The sequence below is a fragment of the Pleurodeles waltl genome, chromosome 11 (assembly GCF_031143425.1).
Source record: "Pleurodeles waltl isolate 20211129_DDA chromosome 11, aPleWal1.hap1.20221129, whole genome shotgun sequence".
NCBI classification, from domain to species: domain Eukaryota; kingdom Metazoa; phylum Chordata; class Amphibia; order Caudata; family Salamandridae; genus Pleurodeles; species Pleurodeles waltl.
In genome coordinates, this window is record NC_090450.1 from 433,130,507 (window position 1) to 433,148,446 (window position 17,940).

The window sequence follows — 17,940 nt, forward strand, 5'->3', positions numbered from 1 at the left end:
CAGTGAACAATCAGCATGCAGTCATGTGAACAATCAGCATGCAGTCATGTGAACAATCAGCATGCAGTCATGGTCATCTGGCTGGAATCTCCCTCCAATGTGTCTGGGACAAAGGGGTGTTTTTATAATAAAACAGCTGAAATTCTAAGAAATTGTCCCCACATATGAGTGTGTTTTTTCTGTGAATGTTGGAGACACAGCATACCAATTCTGTCGGCAACCCTATCTGACTGTAGCCTTAGAGAAAGCACAAAGTGAAATAAATTTCCTACTAAGAACCTGCTGCTTTCCTAGGCAAAAGTACAACGTTATAAAGAAAAGAAAACAGCACCGCAAATGTTGCTATTGCTAGAAAAATAAAGCAATGCTGAATAAAATGTAACAGGGATAAAGTGCACAGCGGCAGGACTAGTCAGCTTAAAGCAACGAGTCTAAAACATGGCAAAAATAGCTATACAATACAACCTTTGTAGTTTCTGGCACCAAGCAGATAGTACGACGTGAGGATTTCATCAACACGATTAGTCACCTCCCTGCATGAAGACTAAGCATCGCACACACACCTCCATAGAATATCAACATGGAAGACATTCTCAATAAAGAAAACCCACTCGGAGAGGCAACACCTGCACAGTTCAGGATGACCAATGTACCAGTACAATAAGCACCAGGGGAACTAAGAGCAAGTTCCTAGAGTTGTTCAGCTTGAACCAACGTGGATGGGTGGAAGGAGCATCTCTGGAAATCAGAGAAGGGAAGTGCATCATAAGTATTTGAACCACACCCTACTGTGGCATTACTTATATTACTTATAGTTTAAGAGGAGTAGGCAGCAAAATACCCAATAGTAGAGTTAAATGATAAAGCAAGTGAACTTCAGAGTGCTCTTTGGATGAGCCAGCCTGTGTGTGTTCATTGTGTCTGCCAAGGTGGAGAAAAAGGAACTAAATCATGATAAGCTAAACAATAGAGCATCAAGCACTCGTAGCACAGATGTGCTTCTTTGGTAGATCGTAGGATCATGACTGAATAAGGCTAGAATAGAGTATGGAAAATTTGAACTCAATTGCTCTACTTGAGAGAATTTTATGTCAAGACCGGAGGCTCCTATTATGCTTCTCTGATCTTGCTTTAATATAAGAGCAGCAGTCAAGGAACAATAAACCCCAAGAGGCTTAGCAACAGACTAGCCAATGGGATAACAAAACATAAGAACAGTAAACACCAATAGGATACGTATAATGAGTATAATGTCCATGCTTGACTGCAAGCAGCAAGAAAAGAGGGCTGTTCGCAATCAATATAAGTACCCTTTTTTCCTCACATATTATAAATGTGCAAATGTTTATTGCTTTTGCCGTATAGTTGTTGTATTATAGTATGTTTATAAATACAACATTGATATTTCCCTGTTACAGTTCACAACAGTGCACGCACTCTTACCACTGGTGTCTCCTCGAGCAGCACTGTGTTCTTCCTCTCAGCGTGACTCACACCCACCATTTCAAGTCATACGTGACTCGCGCGTCTGTCGCCTCAACTTGTTCAGACTGTTTGCAGCCGCTACCGCCTTTGCTGCTTCCATGCTTTTTTTCCATTGTCTCACACCAACCTACCTAAGGGGCATGACCTTAAGCTCTGCCCTCACTCAGCATTACTGGCTCTTCAGTACTCTGAAGTACACACCCATAGGGAGTGTTTTTTTTATTTTCCCATCTCCTCATCTTGCAGTCTGTGTTAACTGTTTATATGCCTACATTTATCTTTATAATCTAAGTGAAAATGGAGATTGACAGCTCCCCTGCAATACCGGACATGAATAATGATGAGGAAGCCTTTAAACACGAGTTAAATTAATTTATACATACTCCTGTGGAAAAAGCCCTTGCAGCTTTTATCAATAAAATGTCTAAGAATATTGCTATGAATATGATGTCCAAGACACTTTTGGCCCATTCTGTGGGGAAAAGCAGAAAACAAATTGGTATCTTTACCTACCAAAAAGAAAAACGCTCTTAATAATAATGGCGCAGAGTTGAACAGTGAAGTTTCCTCACACCAGACTTAGTGCCACCCATACCCACATGCAAGGAGGGGAATACCAACAAGACGCATTTTAAATGTAAAAGTAAATACAAACATATTGAGGTGCCTAAACAAATAATTATCTCAAAATCTTAGACACTAATGATGATATGGGTGACTTGGGTGGTAATAATGATAATACTGTGGACAATGATCCATCTGCTACACTTCCTTCAAAGAAAGCCAAGTTTCTTTCTAATACCATCCTTGACTCTGAGGTATCCCCTATGTTCGACCCATCCGTCATTCATCATCCTAATTCTACAGAATGGTTTCCAGCTGCCCATGTTGGGGACTACATTTCTTTCAGGCTTCACCTCCCATTAGATAAACAAACAAGGGCAAAGTTGAAGTCAAAGTGTCTTAGGCCTTTCATGGGTTCTAATATCACAGCTACTCCTATCAATCAGTCTCTACTAAATTTATTTTCTAAATTTGGAAAAGCCCCTAGTAAGCAGTCGATAAAGCCTGGTCAACCTGCCAGAATAAATTACTTGATTTGGTGGGCCCCCTAGCACATATTTCTGACACTGCAGAAGCAGCCAGATTAGAGAACCTGGATATTAACCCTTTGGACCTTTCATTATGGATACAAAACGCTTTTGGCTTACTCGGAAATGCCAAGGTGGACATTACTCACAAATGTAGAAAAGGTTTATTATTAAAATTGGATTCCCAAACTGGCAAACCTTCAGACACGACCCTAGTATCAACGCAGATGGTCTGCTTTTTGGCGACTCTTTCATAAAAGACCTTAGCCACAACGTCACAGCTTTATTCTTCTATTGATAAGGATCAACAGTCTTTGAAGAAAGCTCTCTCTCAGCATGTTTTTGCACGGGCAGGTGGAGGCAGGAGCCGCTTCACCGGTCACTCATACCACAACCAGGGAACCAGAGGCTCCTTCAACACAAACTACAACTTCCAAGACTACAAACCTCAGTTCTTCCTAGAAAGAGACAGAGGATATAAAAGTCAACTATCCACAAGGTAAGCCTTTTTTCTGGCTCTCCTCCTGTCGGAGGCCATTGTCAATTCTTTCTAACAAAATGGCAAACTATTACAGCAGATCCTTGGGTATTGAACACAATGCAGGGTTATTATTTAATAGAGTTCTACTCTCCCCCCCTACCAAAATATCGACAGACATGGTCAATCTTAGCTCCCTAGAGATTCAGTCTCTCTTACAAAAGAAGGCAATACAGTTGTCTTCTCCAGATCCTTCAGTTCTCTATTTCTTGTTCAGAAGAAAACCAAAGAGATGAGACTGGTGATCAATCTGAAGTTCTTCAATCAGTTTGTAATCTATTGCCATCTCAAAATGGAAACTATAATACATGTCAGACATTTTGCTACAATTTGATTGGATGGTAAGACTAGATTTACAAGATGCCTACCTCACAATCCCTATTCATCCATCTCACAGGAGATTTCTCCAATTTCAGTGTCAGGGAAAAACCTATCAGTTTTCTTCCCTCCCCTTAAGTCTCTCTTCAGCTCCATGGTGCTTTACCAAGGCAATGAAAGCATTTGTGGCACATCTCAGATCTCTAGGTATCAGACTGATAATCAACTTGGACAATATTCTTCTTCGGAGTAAAAATGTTCAAATTCTTTATTCCCGTCTGCACCTTGAATGTTCTATTCTTTCAGAGCTCGATTCTGTAGTAAACACAGACAAAACAATCATGACTCCCACATAGAGTTTCTAGGTTTTCTAGTAAATTCCTCTACCATCACTCTTCACCTTCCCCTTTCAAAGGTGAAATTAATAAAAAAAGGAATTCCTCACAGTCTCCTCAGCTACCAAATTTCTCTCAAATCCCTTGCAAGAACAGAAGGTCTTCTTTCTTCTTCTAGTCAAGCTCTCTTTCCAGGTCCTTTACAAAAATTCCACACCTGTGCACAGATCTAGCATATTCTGATCTCAGAAACTTGGATGAAGACCCTGTCTAGATCTTCAATGGTGGATAGACCATTTAGATGCCTGGAACTGCAGGACCGTCTTCACCTCAGCTCCCGATCTTGTATTAGAATCGGATGCAAGCCAAATGGGAAGGGGCGCCCAATGTGGACCAATAGCGACTGGACATATGTGGTCAATCGAGGAGCCCAAATTGCATATCAAGTGTTTAGCGATACTTGCAGGCTCCTTTGTAATCAAAAGGATTGCAAAAGACAAAGTGCAACGTTCTATCCTCCTCCGCATGGACAATGTCTCTGCTGTGCGTTACATCAATCACCTAGATGGCACCAGATCAAAACCTCTAGCAAAATTGGCAAAGAGTTTACAGGAATTCTGTCTCACCAACAAAATTTCTCTCCAAGCTGCATATCTTCCAGACACTCTAAATTCGATTGCAGATTGGCACACCCATCATCTGCAAGACTCCAACAATTGGAAACTCCATCCCTCAGTGTTCCAGAATCTGATAACAAATGGGGTCCCTTCAACACAGATCTATTTGCATCCCAGCTAAATTCTCAATTACCTTGGTTCTTCAATTGGCGCCCAGATTCTCTAGCATTAGCAACAGATGCTTTTCTACAGGATTGGTCACTGTCAGTCAACTACGCCATCTCTCCCTTTATTGTGATCAACAGAGTACTCGCCATCCCTCCCTTTATCGTGATCAACAGAGTACTGGCTTAAGTCAGATTCCACAAAGCACCTTAATCATAGTGGTCCCCCTTCTGGCAATCACAGGTTTGGTTCCCTCCTCTCCTCAAACTACAAAAGAATTCCCAGTCCTTCTTCTGTCTTTTCCTTCCCTTCTTCTAGATCATTTAGGATTTCCCCACAACTTGAAAATCAACTATCCCCTCTCACTCTCAGCTTGGAAAATAACGGGCCTTCTCAACAGGGCATCTGAATTTTGTCTGAGGCTCCCGAATTCATCAGCAATGCTTGGGCCCCAGGAATAACCAAGGCTTACAAATTGGCATGGGCTCTATGGTCAAGTTGGTGTGTGGGAAAATGTTTTGACCTCTTTTCAGCTGATGTGATTTATATCATTAATTTACTCCAGTATTGAAACTTTCATAGATTCACATGCCTGAATCATTCCCCGTCGTCGAGATGGGAGCCCCCGGTATAATTTACACAAGTAGTGTTAAAATATATTAACAAAAATAGGCCCTAGGCCTCTTCACTTTAATAGTCTATCAGAGTCATTTTAGGAAAAGGACCAAACTTGAGTATCCACCAATCGGGCGACACCACCCTCTCGAATTCTCCTGAGAGAAGCTCAAGCACCTCAGATTTTCTACCGCATGTCGTGCTAGGGAGTCTCCTCAGAGCTCTGCTCTTTCTTCACACCTTTTCAACATATTTTCACGCAGAAAAACTTATCTGACCTGATTGGTAAATCATCTTCAACATGTCTGATAAGGAGAAGAAGGGTCTATTCAGGAATTGTAAAACTTGTGGCAAGAAAAGACTTCATTCTGAAGACCCTCACCAGGATTGCATATACTGCCTCTATCCAGACCACTCAGCCAAGGACAGTAAGGTTTGTCGTACCTTTTCCTCTAAGATCCTTAAGGATAGGGAAGGCAGATTATTGATATGGCTGCAGAAACTAAAATACAGGGAAAATCTTGTTTCTGACTCAGAGTGATGACTCTTCAACATCTAAAAAAATTCATCAAAGAGAGCGAGATCAGACACAAGATCTCTCTCCCAACACTCAAGGAAAGCCCACAAAAAGACTGCTTCAGGGTCTTGCAAGGGCCGCAGCCCATCTTCTTCACCTCGGAAATCTTCCAGCAAAGGGGAGAGAGGTCATGCCAGCAGTTCAGAGAGGCATAAAAAATCCTCCTCTGTCCCTCCATCTGTGGCTTTCAGGAAACCATCCTCTACTTCTTCAAAAAGGGCACCGCCGATGACAGATTCATCGTCGATGAGACTGTTGGTGAGTCTTTTTCCGACGGCAACGACGACTTCCACATTTCCACCGTCGACAGTTCCGACGACGAGTACCCCACCGTTGACGAGAACGGCACTGACGACGTCATCGTCGACGAAAGTCTACACATCATCGTCGACGGCGCTTATGACGGTATCACCTTTACCGTCGTCGACGACCTCGTCGACGGTAGACTCGTCGGTGAGGCTGTCCTCCATCAAGATCTCCATGCGTTCAGCGTCTACGCCGCCGATGAAGTCCATGTATGCGCCGTCGACGAGAGAAAAACATCACAAAACTCAGGAAAAACTGACCCCAAAACATACCTCACCTAGTAAGGTGACCTCCCTTATTCCAGTACACCTGTTAGAGGGAGATGAAGACTCGGACGATGAGGGGCCATTCGGAGCAGCCCATAGTCCTTCACAGTTGAACGTTAAGTACCAAGAGGAGGATGCGTATGATGAATCCTATGACCCTCAATTTTTTGGAGAAGAACAACAATATCAACAGGGGGCATATATTCCATCCTCCTTATTGTCTGACCTCAGAGCAATGTTAGCTGATTACAGCAGGCGTTTTCCTTCTCAGGGGGAGCAACCTCCTCCATCGCCCGTCTCTGGGGTTACCACTCCACGTCAGAGACCAGCTTCTTTACCTCTCACAAACGTGGCTACTCCAGATATGACGCTGCCTCAGGATACGGACATGTCAGAAGGGGATCACGAAGAAGGGGAGCTCCTGGACACTCATTCCGAGTGGATGAATACATCATCCCTGCTCCTCCTCCTCCTTCTCAATCAAAGGTAGAGTCCCCATCAGACGACATCGGAGGATTACACAACCTCCTAGAAAGAGCTGCTAAGCGTTTCGCTTTGCCCATGCCATCTAAACAAACAGACTGTTTTCTCTACGACTTTAAAGAGCTGTTCCAAAAATCTGTGCACTCTATTCCGCTGGTTAACTATCTGTGGGAAGATGGTCTAAAGGTCATGCACAATCCCGCTACAGTCACAGCAGTACTGCCTCGTTTAGATAAAAAGTACAAGGCACCGGACGATGCACCAGCATGTCTAACTGGACATCCTCATCCGGACTCAGTGGTGGCTCAAGCGGCACAGAGGAAGTCCAAAAATGTGTCTGCCCCGATTTCCGCAAAGAGGGTAGGTGATTAGATAACATCGGAAAGAGGTTTTCCTCTATGGCTAGCCTAGTGGTAAGAGCTGCGAACTCACTAGCTGTATTAGCTAGGTTTGACAGGCAGCTATGGGCCGACATCACCCCATATATTAGCCAGTTGCCGGAGGGCGCAAAATCAGACGCAAAGAAGACTTTGCAAGAGGGTCAATGCATGTCAGCAGAACTCATTGACTGTGCAATGGACATAGCCACGACTGCATTTCGACAGCACGCAGGAGCAGCTGTTCTTAGAAGACAAGGTTGGCTAAAGGCTACCTCATTCCGGCCTGAGGTGCAGAATAAGATTTTGGACTTAACTTTTGATGGCCAGGCGTTATTCGGAAAACATATCAATGAGGCTTTACAATCCATTAAGTCGGACAAAGACACGGCAAGGTCATTAGGGACCCTCCAATATCAAAAGCCCTCCTTTCGAGCTAGAGGGCGTGGCCAACCTTCATATAGAGGAGGATATCAGCAGTACAGATATTCCACCTATCCTTCCTCTTCTCAACAATACAGTCAGTACTACCCCCAGAGGCAGCCGCCGCAAGCAGCTTACGGTAGATCTGGCGGTAGAGGACGCTCAACTCGCCCTGCTAAAGACTCGGCTCGGAGAGCTTGATGCATCCGAGGCGCCGGCTACACCCAACTCTCCTCCTTTAGTTCTAGGTGGAAGGATATCCCCCTTCCTCAAACAATGGCAAGTCATCACATCAGACAAGTGGGTCCTCCAATTAGTGAAACGGGGCCACACTCTAGAATTTACCCAACTGCCTCCCTCCAATCCTCCTCGCAGGACTCCTTCAAGATACCCACAACAACTCAAGAAGGAGATCAACAAAATGCTCCTCAAAGGAGCTATAGAGAAGGTACCTCAATGACAGCAAGGAAGAGGGTTTTATTCCAGGTTCTTCCTCATTCAAGAAAAGTGAAAAAGTGAAAAGTGGAGGCCAATCCTCGATTTACGGGAACTGAATATCTACTTAAAAAAGCAATTGCTCCACATGATCAGCCTACAAGATGTCCTCCTCCGCCTCAGCCAGGGAGATTTCATGTCTACACTAGACCTGAAAGACGCATATTTCCACATTCCCATCCACCCTGCCCACAGACAATACCTGAGATTCACCGTAGGTGGCAGCCATTTTTTAATTTTGTGTCCTTCCCTTCGGCCTAAAATCAGCTCCCAGGATATTTACCAAATGTCTAGCGCCAATCGCAGCCTTCCTCAGAAGGAGGAAACAACAAATGTTTCCATATCTAGACGATTGGCTGATAAAAACAAGTACCTACGCAGGAGCGCGCAGATCAACAAAAAGGTGCGTTTCCTTACTAACCAATCTGGGACTAACCATCAATTGGGAGAAGTCCAAACCTCGGCCAGCACGCAGTATCACCTTTTTAGGGGCAAACCTGGACACGCAATCCACCATAGCGTGTCCCACATTAGACAGGCAACAAAGGTTACTGACACTAACAAAAAAGAAATTGTGTTTCTATCCGCCTGTTCAAGTCACTGTTGGGCATGATGTCATCATGCATACCTCTAGTTCCTCTATGCCGACTAAAGATGCGCCGTTACAGGAGCAACTAAATTGTCAATGGCTCCAGGTTTCGGGAGGCTTTGAAGATCGGATACAAGTAACCCCAGCAATACTCAGAGCATTGACATGGTGGTCTCAAGGGCATCATCTATCCATAGGCCTTTTGTTCTTACATCATCCGGCTCCGTGGACCATCACTACGGATGCATCTCTAGAGGGTTGGGGAGCCGTGCTACAGGATCTTCAAGTAAGTGGCAAGTGGCCACCACAATTGACAGCGATGCATATCAATTGGCTAGAGCTCAGAGCAGTGTACCTCGCTTTACAGGCTTTTCTCCCGAAAATATCAGGATAGCACGTAGTAATAAGAACAGACAACACCACTACGATACATTACCGCAACAAACAATGAGGCACAAGATCTCTCACTCTCTCCAGAGAAGCCCAAAGAATTTGGAACTGGGCCTCGCAGCAAGGCATCACACTCTCAGCTGTGCATTTGCCGGGAATAGAGAACAAGACAGCGGATGCGCTCAGCAGACAAAGATCGAGCTGCCACGAGTGGGAGATGGACCAGTCGATAGTGGTCTACATCTTTTCCCAGAGGGGAACACTAACAATAGACCTGTTTGCCAACTGAGTTTATTTCTTGACCTGACAAAATAGAACGTTTGGTAAAAATGCTTTCAGCAAAACTTACCATGTGTTGTTATGCCTTATATCTATCAAACACTTGTCAGATGTCAACGCTTTGGATGTGTCCTCTCGTCAATATACTCCCACGGGAGTTCTGTTCTATGTTAACACACACACAAAAACAAACTTACACACTGTCATTTATCCTTATTTTCCCAATAAACTTAAACTTTGAGTCGCATCATGCCTAAAAGAATATGCAAAATGCACGGTCGAGCTCAGAACGTCTCCTCATCTCTAACTCATATCTTTCCGTAAATCACATAAGCCTGTATCTCCCGCTATTCTGGCTTGTTGGATCAGATGGGTTATGTCTTTAGATGGCATTGATATTTCTGTCTTTGGGGCTCACTCTTCTACGGGTGCCATGGCCACAAAAGTCATTTGGACAAGCTCCAGACTGGAGGACATTCTGAGACCAATTGGTCCAGTGATAATATTTTTAGAATGTTTCACTGTAAACCTGTTCAAACTGCAACTTCTATTGAAATTAATATGCTTTAAACTAGCACAATAGGAGCCTCCGGTCTTGACAGAAAATGTAGATTTTCCTAGTAAATTATGTAGGAAAGTCTTCCTTTTATTAATGACACGGAGGCGAGTATTATCCCACCACAACAATTGGTAATGGATACTGTTTTCCCCTCCCAGCGAATCTAGCATTGCCATCTGCATTATCATAAGGAAGCCCTATCACCATCAGTATCACTGCCTTCCTCTTCACTGAAGGATTTCATGGACCTATATCTTCAAGATTCTCTGGATCCTCCTATGAACCTCTCATTCATGAACTTTTGCAGAGATTTGTTCTCGTTCATTTTAGCATTTGCTATTCTATTTTCTGCTTTTCCTGTTTTCTAGTTCTATTTAACCGCTTGCACAAGAAAGAGGGCTGTTTGCAGTCAAGAATGGACAATATATTCATTATACGCATCTTATTGGTGTTTACTGTTCCAAGGGTTTGTTTTCCAATTGAGTAGTCTGTCACTAAGCCTCTTGGGAGTTATGGCATCTTGAGTGCTGCTTTTATATTAAAAAAAGATCAGAGAAGCATAATACTTGCCCCCGTGTCTTTAATAAAATTAAGATTTTCCTTTATAATTTACTAGGAAAGTCTACATTTTAAATAAGCCATAAAAGCTGTGCTAGGGAAAATTTATGTGGGAGTATTGTGCAAAAGGCATCAAGCCAAGTCATGTAAATACTATTGTGCTTGCATGCACTTGTGCTTCTATACAAAACCACTGCAAGAGCAGAAACAAAACTTCTAAAAATTATAATATAGCGGTTGAACCTTATAGGAAAGATCTCCTTTTTCTTCCAAAAGATCAACTCTTCGTTCATTCTGGCTCTTGTCCTTCTTTAACCTTGGCATTGCTTCAGAGCATCACATAGCCAAGTCAACAAGCTTTCATTTTTTCTCGAACACCAAGTTTGGAACACTGAAGTCACCATCTTACTGTGTCTAGACCGGTAAGCTTGTTTCACCTACTTGTCACAAGTTTAAAACTGGGCAGGAGAACTCACTTGTCACCTAAAGCCGAAGAAATGTTTCCTAAGGAATTACCCAGCTCTATCATGGAGAAGTGGATTTGACTGACAGTCCATTCAATTGTTCACATAGCAGTCCTTTAAAATGGCACAATGTGTACTTACATAATCTCCTTCCACCTGTCAGCTTAAAGCCTAGCAAATACACTGGCATCCAGGATCAGAGGCCCAGCTTAAAGAAGATGAAGTCAGTGGGTTGGTTGCAAGGGATAGCAGGTTCTAGACTGCAGAACAATCCCCCAGTAAAAGTAAAAGATTAAAAAAAAGGTAAATCACTCCAAACTGAGAAAACTGCCCATAACTGAAATATTTTAGACCTCAGCGTGTGCGGGTATGCCTGATTTTACTTGCCCCATAAGAATATGTGAAGATAACCCATTGACTGAAACTTACCCACACTCTTTGAAGTGTCCTTTCTGACATATGTTACCTACCTAGAAATACAATACAACATTGAATAGTACAACATGCAAACCATGGACTGATCATAAGCAATGTCTCACCTGACCAGTTTTCCGGACCATAATATTGTCATTGTGTCTGTCACCAATGCCCAAAACATATGTAGCTACACAGTAGCCAGCACAAGAGAGAGTAAACTCTTCAATGGCACGATCTAGGTTATCCCTAAAGTAGAAAGCAGAATGAGTCATTTAATCCCAGATGGATGCAGTGAACATAAACTTTAACAAAAGTGAGGAAAATGTTTAAACTGGGAAATACTTCAAAACCCAGAGTCGGCACAAAATGTAGAACTAATCATCATTCTGTTTCTGTAAGTGGATCATTTAACCATCATTTCATGTTCTGCCTGTTTATAATTATTTGTAATGACAACACATTAAGAACCGCAACTGAATTGTGGAGTCTCAATTCAGGTAGGAACTCTAGAACTCTTAACTTGCACATGATAAATAAAAGCATTTTTGTAACTTGGACAAGGCAGACAATATTTATACTAATGCTCACCACCTTACATTAATCAGAACAGTAGCAGTCTAAAAACGTAAATAAATTTCACCTCATTTTAAACACATAGATTAGTATTTTCAGAAGTTTTACATTCATTCTACAACTGATACTTCAGAAGTATTCGATGTAAAACCAGCTTTTAAATAACAAGGCAGAAACTACATTCTACAGACGAAGGCTTAACCATTTTATTCTATACATACACCAGATGAAAAAGTGTAACTTAAATGACCGCCGACACTGCACAAAAAAAATCAAACAGAACAATGAAAAACAAAAACACCCCCAAAGGAAAATGTTACTTACCCAGTAAGCATCTGTTCATGGTATGTAGTGCTGTAGATTCACATGCTTTGCCTAATCCTGTCATCTAGTGTTGGGCTCCGTTGTGTGCAAGTTGTTTTACTTCTAAGACAACCTTTTGAGTCACAAGGCAGTGACATTCCTCCTCTCCCTGGTAATGCGCATTGTCATCTAATCCATTTAAATTGTTTTTGTGCATGGTAGGTGAGGATGGAACGTGAAGAAAAGCGTAGTATATAGAAATGTCCATATAAAAGGAGTTTGTGAAAAAATAGTGAAAGTAATTGTAACAGTTGTTCGGGTAGGAGGGTGGGCTCATGTGAATCTACAGCATAGCCTGCCACGAACAGATGCTTACTGGATAAGTAACATTTTCCTTTCGATGTATGTGTGGCACTTGCTTAGCATAGACTGTAAAGCAGTCCTTCTCCTTAAGCAGTGGCTAAGCTGTGGGAGTTACAGTTGTTTGAAATAGTGTACGCAGAACTGATTGGCCCATATTGGCTTGTTGATGGGCTACTATGTATCTACATAGTAATGGTTTGAAAATGTATGTGGTGTAGACCATGTAGCTTCTTCACATATGTCAGCTATTCATATAGGTATATTTCCTAGAAGGCCACTGAGGCGCCTTTATTGAAGTGTGGAGTGATCTCTAGGAGGAATGGGTAAAGTTCTTTTAGCTTTAGCATTCATGTTTGGATGCATTTAGCAATCCACCGTGCAGTGCCGATTTAGAAATGGCCCTTCCTCTGTGAGGTTTTGAGTAAGCAACAAATAGTGTTGTAACTTTCTAAATCATTTAGTCCTGTCAATGTAATACACGTCTATGGAATGCAAAGCCCTTTCTGCAACGGAGTCAGGTTGGGGTAAAAACAAAAGGCCTGCAGCTGGATAGATTGAGTAAGGTGGAATTGTGAGACCACCTTTGGAAGACATTTGGGGTTGGTGTGAAGAACAACCCTATCCCTACGTATTTTGAAGAAGTGTTCTGCAAACGTTATTGTCTGAAGCTCAACAACATGTATAAATGGAATTGATAGCGATCTGGATTGTTACATTCCAGGATAAAGACTGGAGGGGAGAGGAGTGGAGGGCTCAAATGGAGGGCCCATTAACCTTGTTAATACAATACTGAGATTCTACATGGGAGCTGGTGGCACCCTAGGTGAAATGACTCTTAAGACTTTCCTGGAAGGCTTTGATGACTGACATTCTAAATAGGGGAGTGTGTTGCCTATTTTGTATGTATGTGGTTTCCACTGCTGGGTGTAACCTTATAGATGTAAAAGCTAATCCAGAGGTATGCAAATGAAGGATGTGACAAACAATGTCTTGTACTTTGGGTGTTAAGGAATCAATGTGTTTGGAATGACAATAGTGAGAAATCCTTTCCATTTAGCAGCATAACAGCCCCGTGAATTAGGCCTGCATGCATCTTTGATAATGTCCATACACTGTTATGGGAGACTGAGGTAAACAAATGCTAGGACTTCAGGAGCCAGATTTCATGACTGAGGGAACTGGGGTCGGGTGTCTTATTTCTTCAAGGTTCTGTGTGAGAAGATACTGTCTGTCTGTTCGGCAGTAGTGTGTGGCGAGCTACTGACAGTTTGAGGAGTGTGGTGAACCATGGTTGTCATGTGGAAGCCACTAGAAGGAGGGTGAGAGATGCCTGCCGAAGTTTGTGAAATAGAAATGGAACCAGTGGGAGAGGTGGAAAAGTGTAAGCACATATCCCTGACCAACTCATCTGTTGGAAATGGTCCTTTCTGTAGGGTCATCCCCAAACTTTTTGCTTTCCTCGTCCTATTTGCCTGACCTTCTTTTTGGTGGCTTTAGGGACTGGGGCACTTTACCACTTCTATTCAGTGCTAAGGTGCATATACGCTCTCCCCTAAAGCATGCCATGATTTGCTTACACCTGTTTGGCATATTTAATTTACGTGTAAGTCCCTTGTAAAGTGATATCCCATATAGCCAGGGCTTGTAAATTAAATCCTACTAGTGGGCTTGCAGCACTGATTGAACCACCTACAGATGTAGCCTTTCAAACTTGTCTCGAGCATGCCACTGCGGGGCCTGCGTGTGCAGTTTACTGCCACCTTGACTAGGCATTTCAAATGACTTGCCAAAGCCTAAACTCCTTTTTTACTACACCTAAGTCACCTCTAAGGTACGCCCTAGGTAGACCTCTGGACAGGGTGTTGTGTATGTAAAAGGTAGGACATGTACTCTTATGTTTTGCATTTCCTAGTAGTGACAAACCGCCTATTTCGTTTTTCACTACTATGAGGAAAAAAAATGATTTTCAAGCTCCAATATGCATATAAACTCATATGCTAATAAGTGAGTCCACTGGAATTTAGAGTCCCATCGCACAGTCTGCATCATGGAAAGGAATGAGAAGCCCCAATTATGACCTAGCCTGAATGTACTTGCCCAGCATATATAGAGGTCAAAACGCATTGGCAATCTATGACAAGAGGAATGTCTAATTAGCAGCCTGTGTTGGCATTGAATGCATTTAACCTTCGAATATCTACAAGATTGTCTGAAAGCTGTGGAAGAGGCTAAATATCTTGAACTATATTCCTCTTGTATTAATGGGCATGAGAGAGATCACTTTGTGCTAATCTAGAGACTGGCGCATGGATAGCATATCCTGTTGAGTAATGCGATGGGACTCTGAATTCCAGTGGACTAATATTAGCATACGAGTTTATATGCATACTGGAACTTAATCAGTTTTTTTTTCAGTTTAGGGACATATGTTTCTTTATGTAAATAACACTTTTTGGTACAGGTAAATATGGAATTAATATTGTTGGCAATTTGTGTTTAAACTCTATTAGGTTTTCACAGTAAACAAGTGACAACATTAAGCAGTGCCATACGCTATAAAAACAGAAGGATATGCCATGCAGTAGTAAAAAGTCAGGAGTGTAAGTTAAACATAGCACATATGGCAACATAGAGCAGACAATCCTAATCAGCCAGTGAACACTTGTTTAATGCTTATGTACTGCAATGGAAGTGTTACTTTGTTGTAAATTTTAATGTGTTTGGATATGTAAAAACACAAAAATGATGCAAAAGATGGAAAATGGATTATACATTGACACATGGCACTGATGTACTGTTTTGTGTTTTGCTTTGAAATTATTAATCAATAGCCAGTGGGGGTTTATCATGTACGCATATTTGTTTCATTTATCTCTCTCCCACTAAGGCTCTATAGGATCACTCCCCGTTTCTCCCACTTTTAGAAAGTGGGCATTTCTCTGTGCTTATAACTGTGGTTTGCAGCCTGTCTCCAATCCACGTCTGGCGTGGGTGACAGCAACACTTCGTGCATACTTTCCAGACAGTCACAACACAGGAAGGGCTGGGTTTGACAGGAGATACATGTGCATTCATCTGCATACTGATAGTCTTCCGGGGCTGGGAGAGGTCAGCCACACCTTACATGTCAACAGGTTGCGTCCTTCCCTCACACAAAGGGCTGATGCCTGGAGCAAGAGCTGGGTTGAGGGGGTTTGTGCTACATTTGAAAGGGTTCCTTTGAAGTCACCCCCTACTTCAAAGACATTTATGAGTATAAGTATATGGGCCATGTTTCTGGAGCACTTTTGGAACTGTGACTGAACCTCTGTCAAAAGGACTGCTGTGCTGCTCAAAGGACTCATCTGGACTGCTCTTCTGCTGTTGCCCTACTGCCTGCTACTGCTGGGTGGCCTAAAGGACTCACTGGTGTGCTTTTCTATTTGTTGCTCTGCTGTCAGCCGCTCCCTGACTTTGTTCTGCCAAGGCAGTGTGGTGCTGCCAAGAGAGATAGCCATCAGGACTACTGGTTTTGTGTGCTGGTCTGCCTGCCCACTGCTGCCTGGGTCCCCCCTAAGTGTTTTCCCAGGAGTCCAGCACTTGGTGAGCGCTGGTTGTGTTCCTGGACTCTGCAAATCACAGCACCTAGTGGGCGCTTCATTTTCCACTTTGTAGCATCTTGCGCAAGGACGGCATGTTATACTTTCCCTCCATCTGTGCAACCAGTGCGTAGTGAGTGTGTTAGCTACTCAACCCTTCTTTGAAGACTAGCACGTGAAAGTGCTTTGTTTCCTCTAAGTGCATGAGTAGCGCTTTTCATTTAGTTCCCCTGGCACATGGTGGGCACTTCACTTTCACCACTCCTTTGAAAGAAAAGCATAACATGTGGTGAGCACTCAGGACTGCTCCTGGTGCACGCAGCAGTGTGAGACTGAATCACTGCAGAGGCGCCTGGATATTGTGTGGCCAGGAGAGGTAGAAGCACCGCCGGGCCAAAAGCTCCACCCCCAGAGTGCCAAGGTTGCCCCGCAATGTGGGAGCCTCTGCTGGCGTCAGTAGAGGGCAGGGCCCTGCCGCAGAGAGGGACTGCTTGGGGCTCTGCCGTAAAGGGGAAAGGCTGCACCAGGACTGGTGTGTCCCTGGACGGGACGCCCAGCCAGCCAAAGGACAACAGAGGGTCCTGGGAGAGTCTAGCAGTCAACTTCTGCTTCCCTAGCAGGCGGCCTGGCTTGGGGAGAACAAGCTGCACTTGCTCATACTGAACGCTGGTGGGACCAAGCGAGGTCTTTATTTGTAGCACTGAAGTTGTTCCTCGCCCTTTTGTTCTTTCCCAAGAACGTGACAGAGGGGGCATTACTTACTTCGAGGAGGCACTGACCCTTGTTTTGTCTGGCCACAGAGTTCCCACCGCCACTGACCTGAGTCCGGTGAGACCGTATCAAGGCTAACGTCACAGCCCTAATATGAGTACCTGTGCTTTTGAGCTCTACCAAATAGGACTGTTTTCTAAAGGAGTCACAAGATTACTGTAACCAGGATATTAGGGGCCTCAGAGTTCTCATGCACCTGTTACATTGTGGTAATATGTTTTGTGCTTATGCTAATGGATATCACACACAAGATATGTGATTCAGGCCAAATGTGAGATAAAAATCATGATTCATGTATTACTCTGTGACCCATGGTCCTATGGTACTTGGTCATTCTTGTGTTCTCTAACCAAACTGCCGCATTCCATGCCCTTATACTATCATGTATGATGCACAGATTCTTGCATTGTTAGGACACTAAGCTCTCCTACAGTAATTGTTTCATATGCACAGTATTTATGATTATGACACTTATGGTCTACAAGATTTACAATATAAGAAACCTTTTTTTCATATAATCCTGTGTGGAGTTTCTTTTGTTGTGCTGTGTACTTCATTGTGTCACTAGTGAAAGTGTGTTGTGCAAAAGCTTTACACATTGCCTCTGGTAAGCCTACCTGCTCTGCACCAAGCTACCAGTGGTTGAGCACAGGTTATCTTTGGTGTGTAACTTACTTGCCCTGACTAGAGTGGTGGGTTATGCCTGGCTTAGGTGCATAACCTAGCCAACCAGAAACCCAATTTCTAACATCATACCTACTGCACTGCCCCTGAACTGTGGGCGTGCATACCTGGGGGCGAAGTTTGGGCATTCGGCTTCTCTACTGGAGCAAAGTGGTCTATTTGCAATTTTCCCCAACAGCAGAAGTATCGGAAGAGGACTTGTGGTTGGAGTTCCTGCACGTGGACTTTCTGGCACCTCTTGCTGAGGAGATCTGTAAAGTTGTTGTCCACTACCTGTAGGTACTGCACTAAAAGGTGAATGTTATATCATAGAGCCCACTT

General features: G+C 43.3%; 1 protein-coding gene across 4 annotated transcripts in view; it reads right to left on the bottom strand.

The window, feature by feature from the left end:
• PIK3CB (phosphatidylinositol-4,5-bisphosphate 3-kinase catalytic subunit beta) overlaps positions 1 to 17,940 on the bottom strand; it is a 1,042,661-nt gene that overhangs the window by 40,096 nt on the left and 984,625 nt on the right. For all 4 annotated transcript variants that reach the window (XM_069213799.1, XM_069213795.1, XM_069213796.1 and 1 more), the window contains one exon: positions 11,470 to 11,593. In XM_069213799.1, coding sequence (XP_069069900.1) covers positions 11,470 to 11,593 — 124 coding nt within the window. The remainder of the gene's footprint in view (positions 1 to 11,469; positions 11,594 to 17,940) is intronic.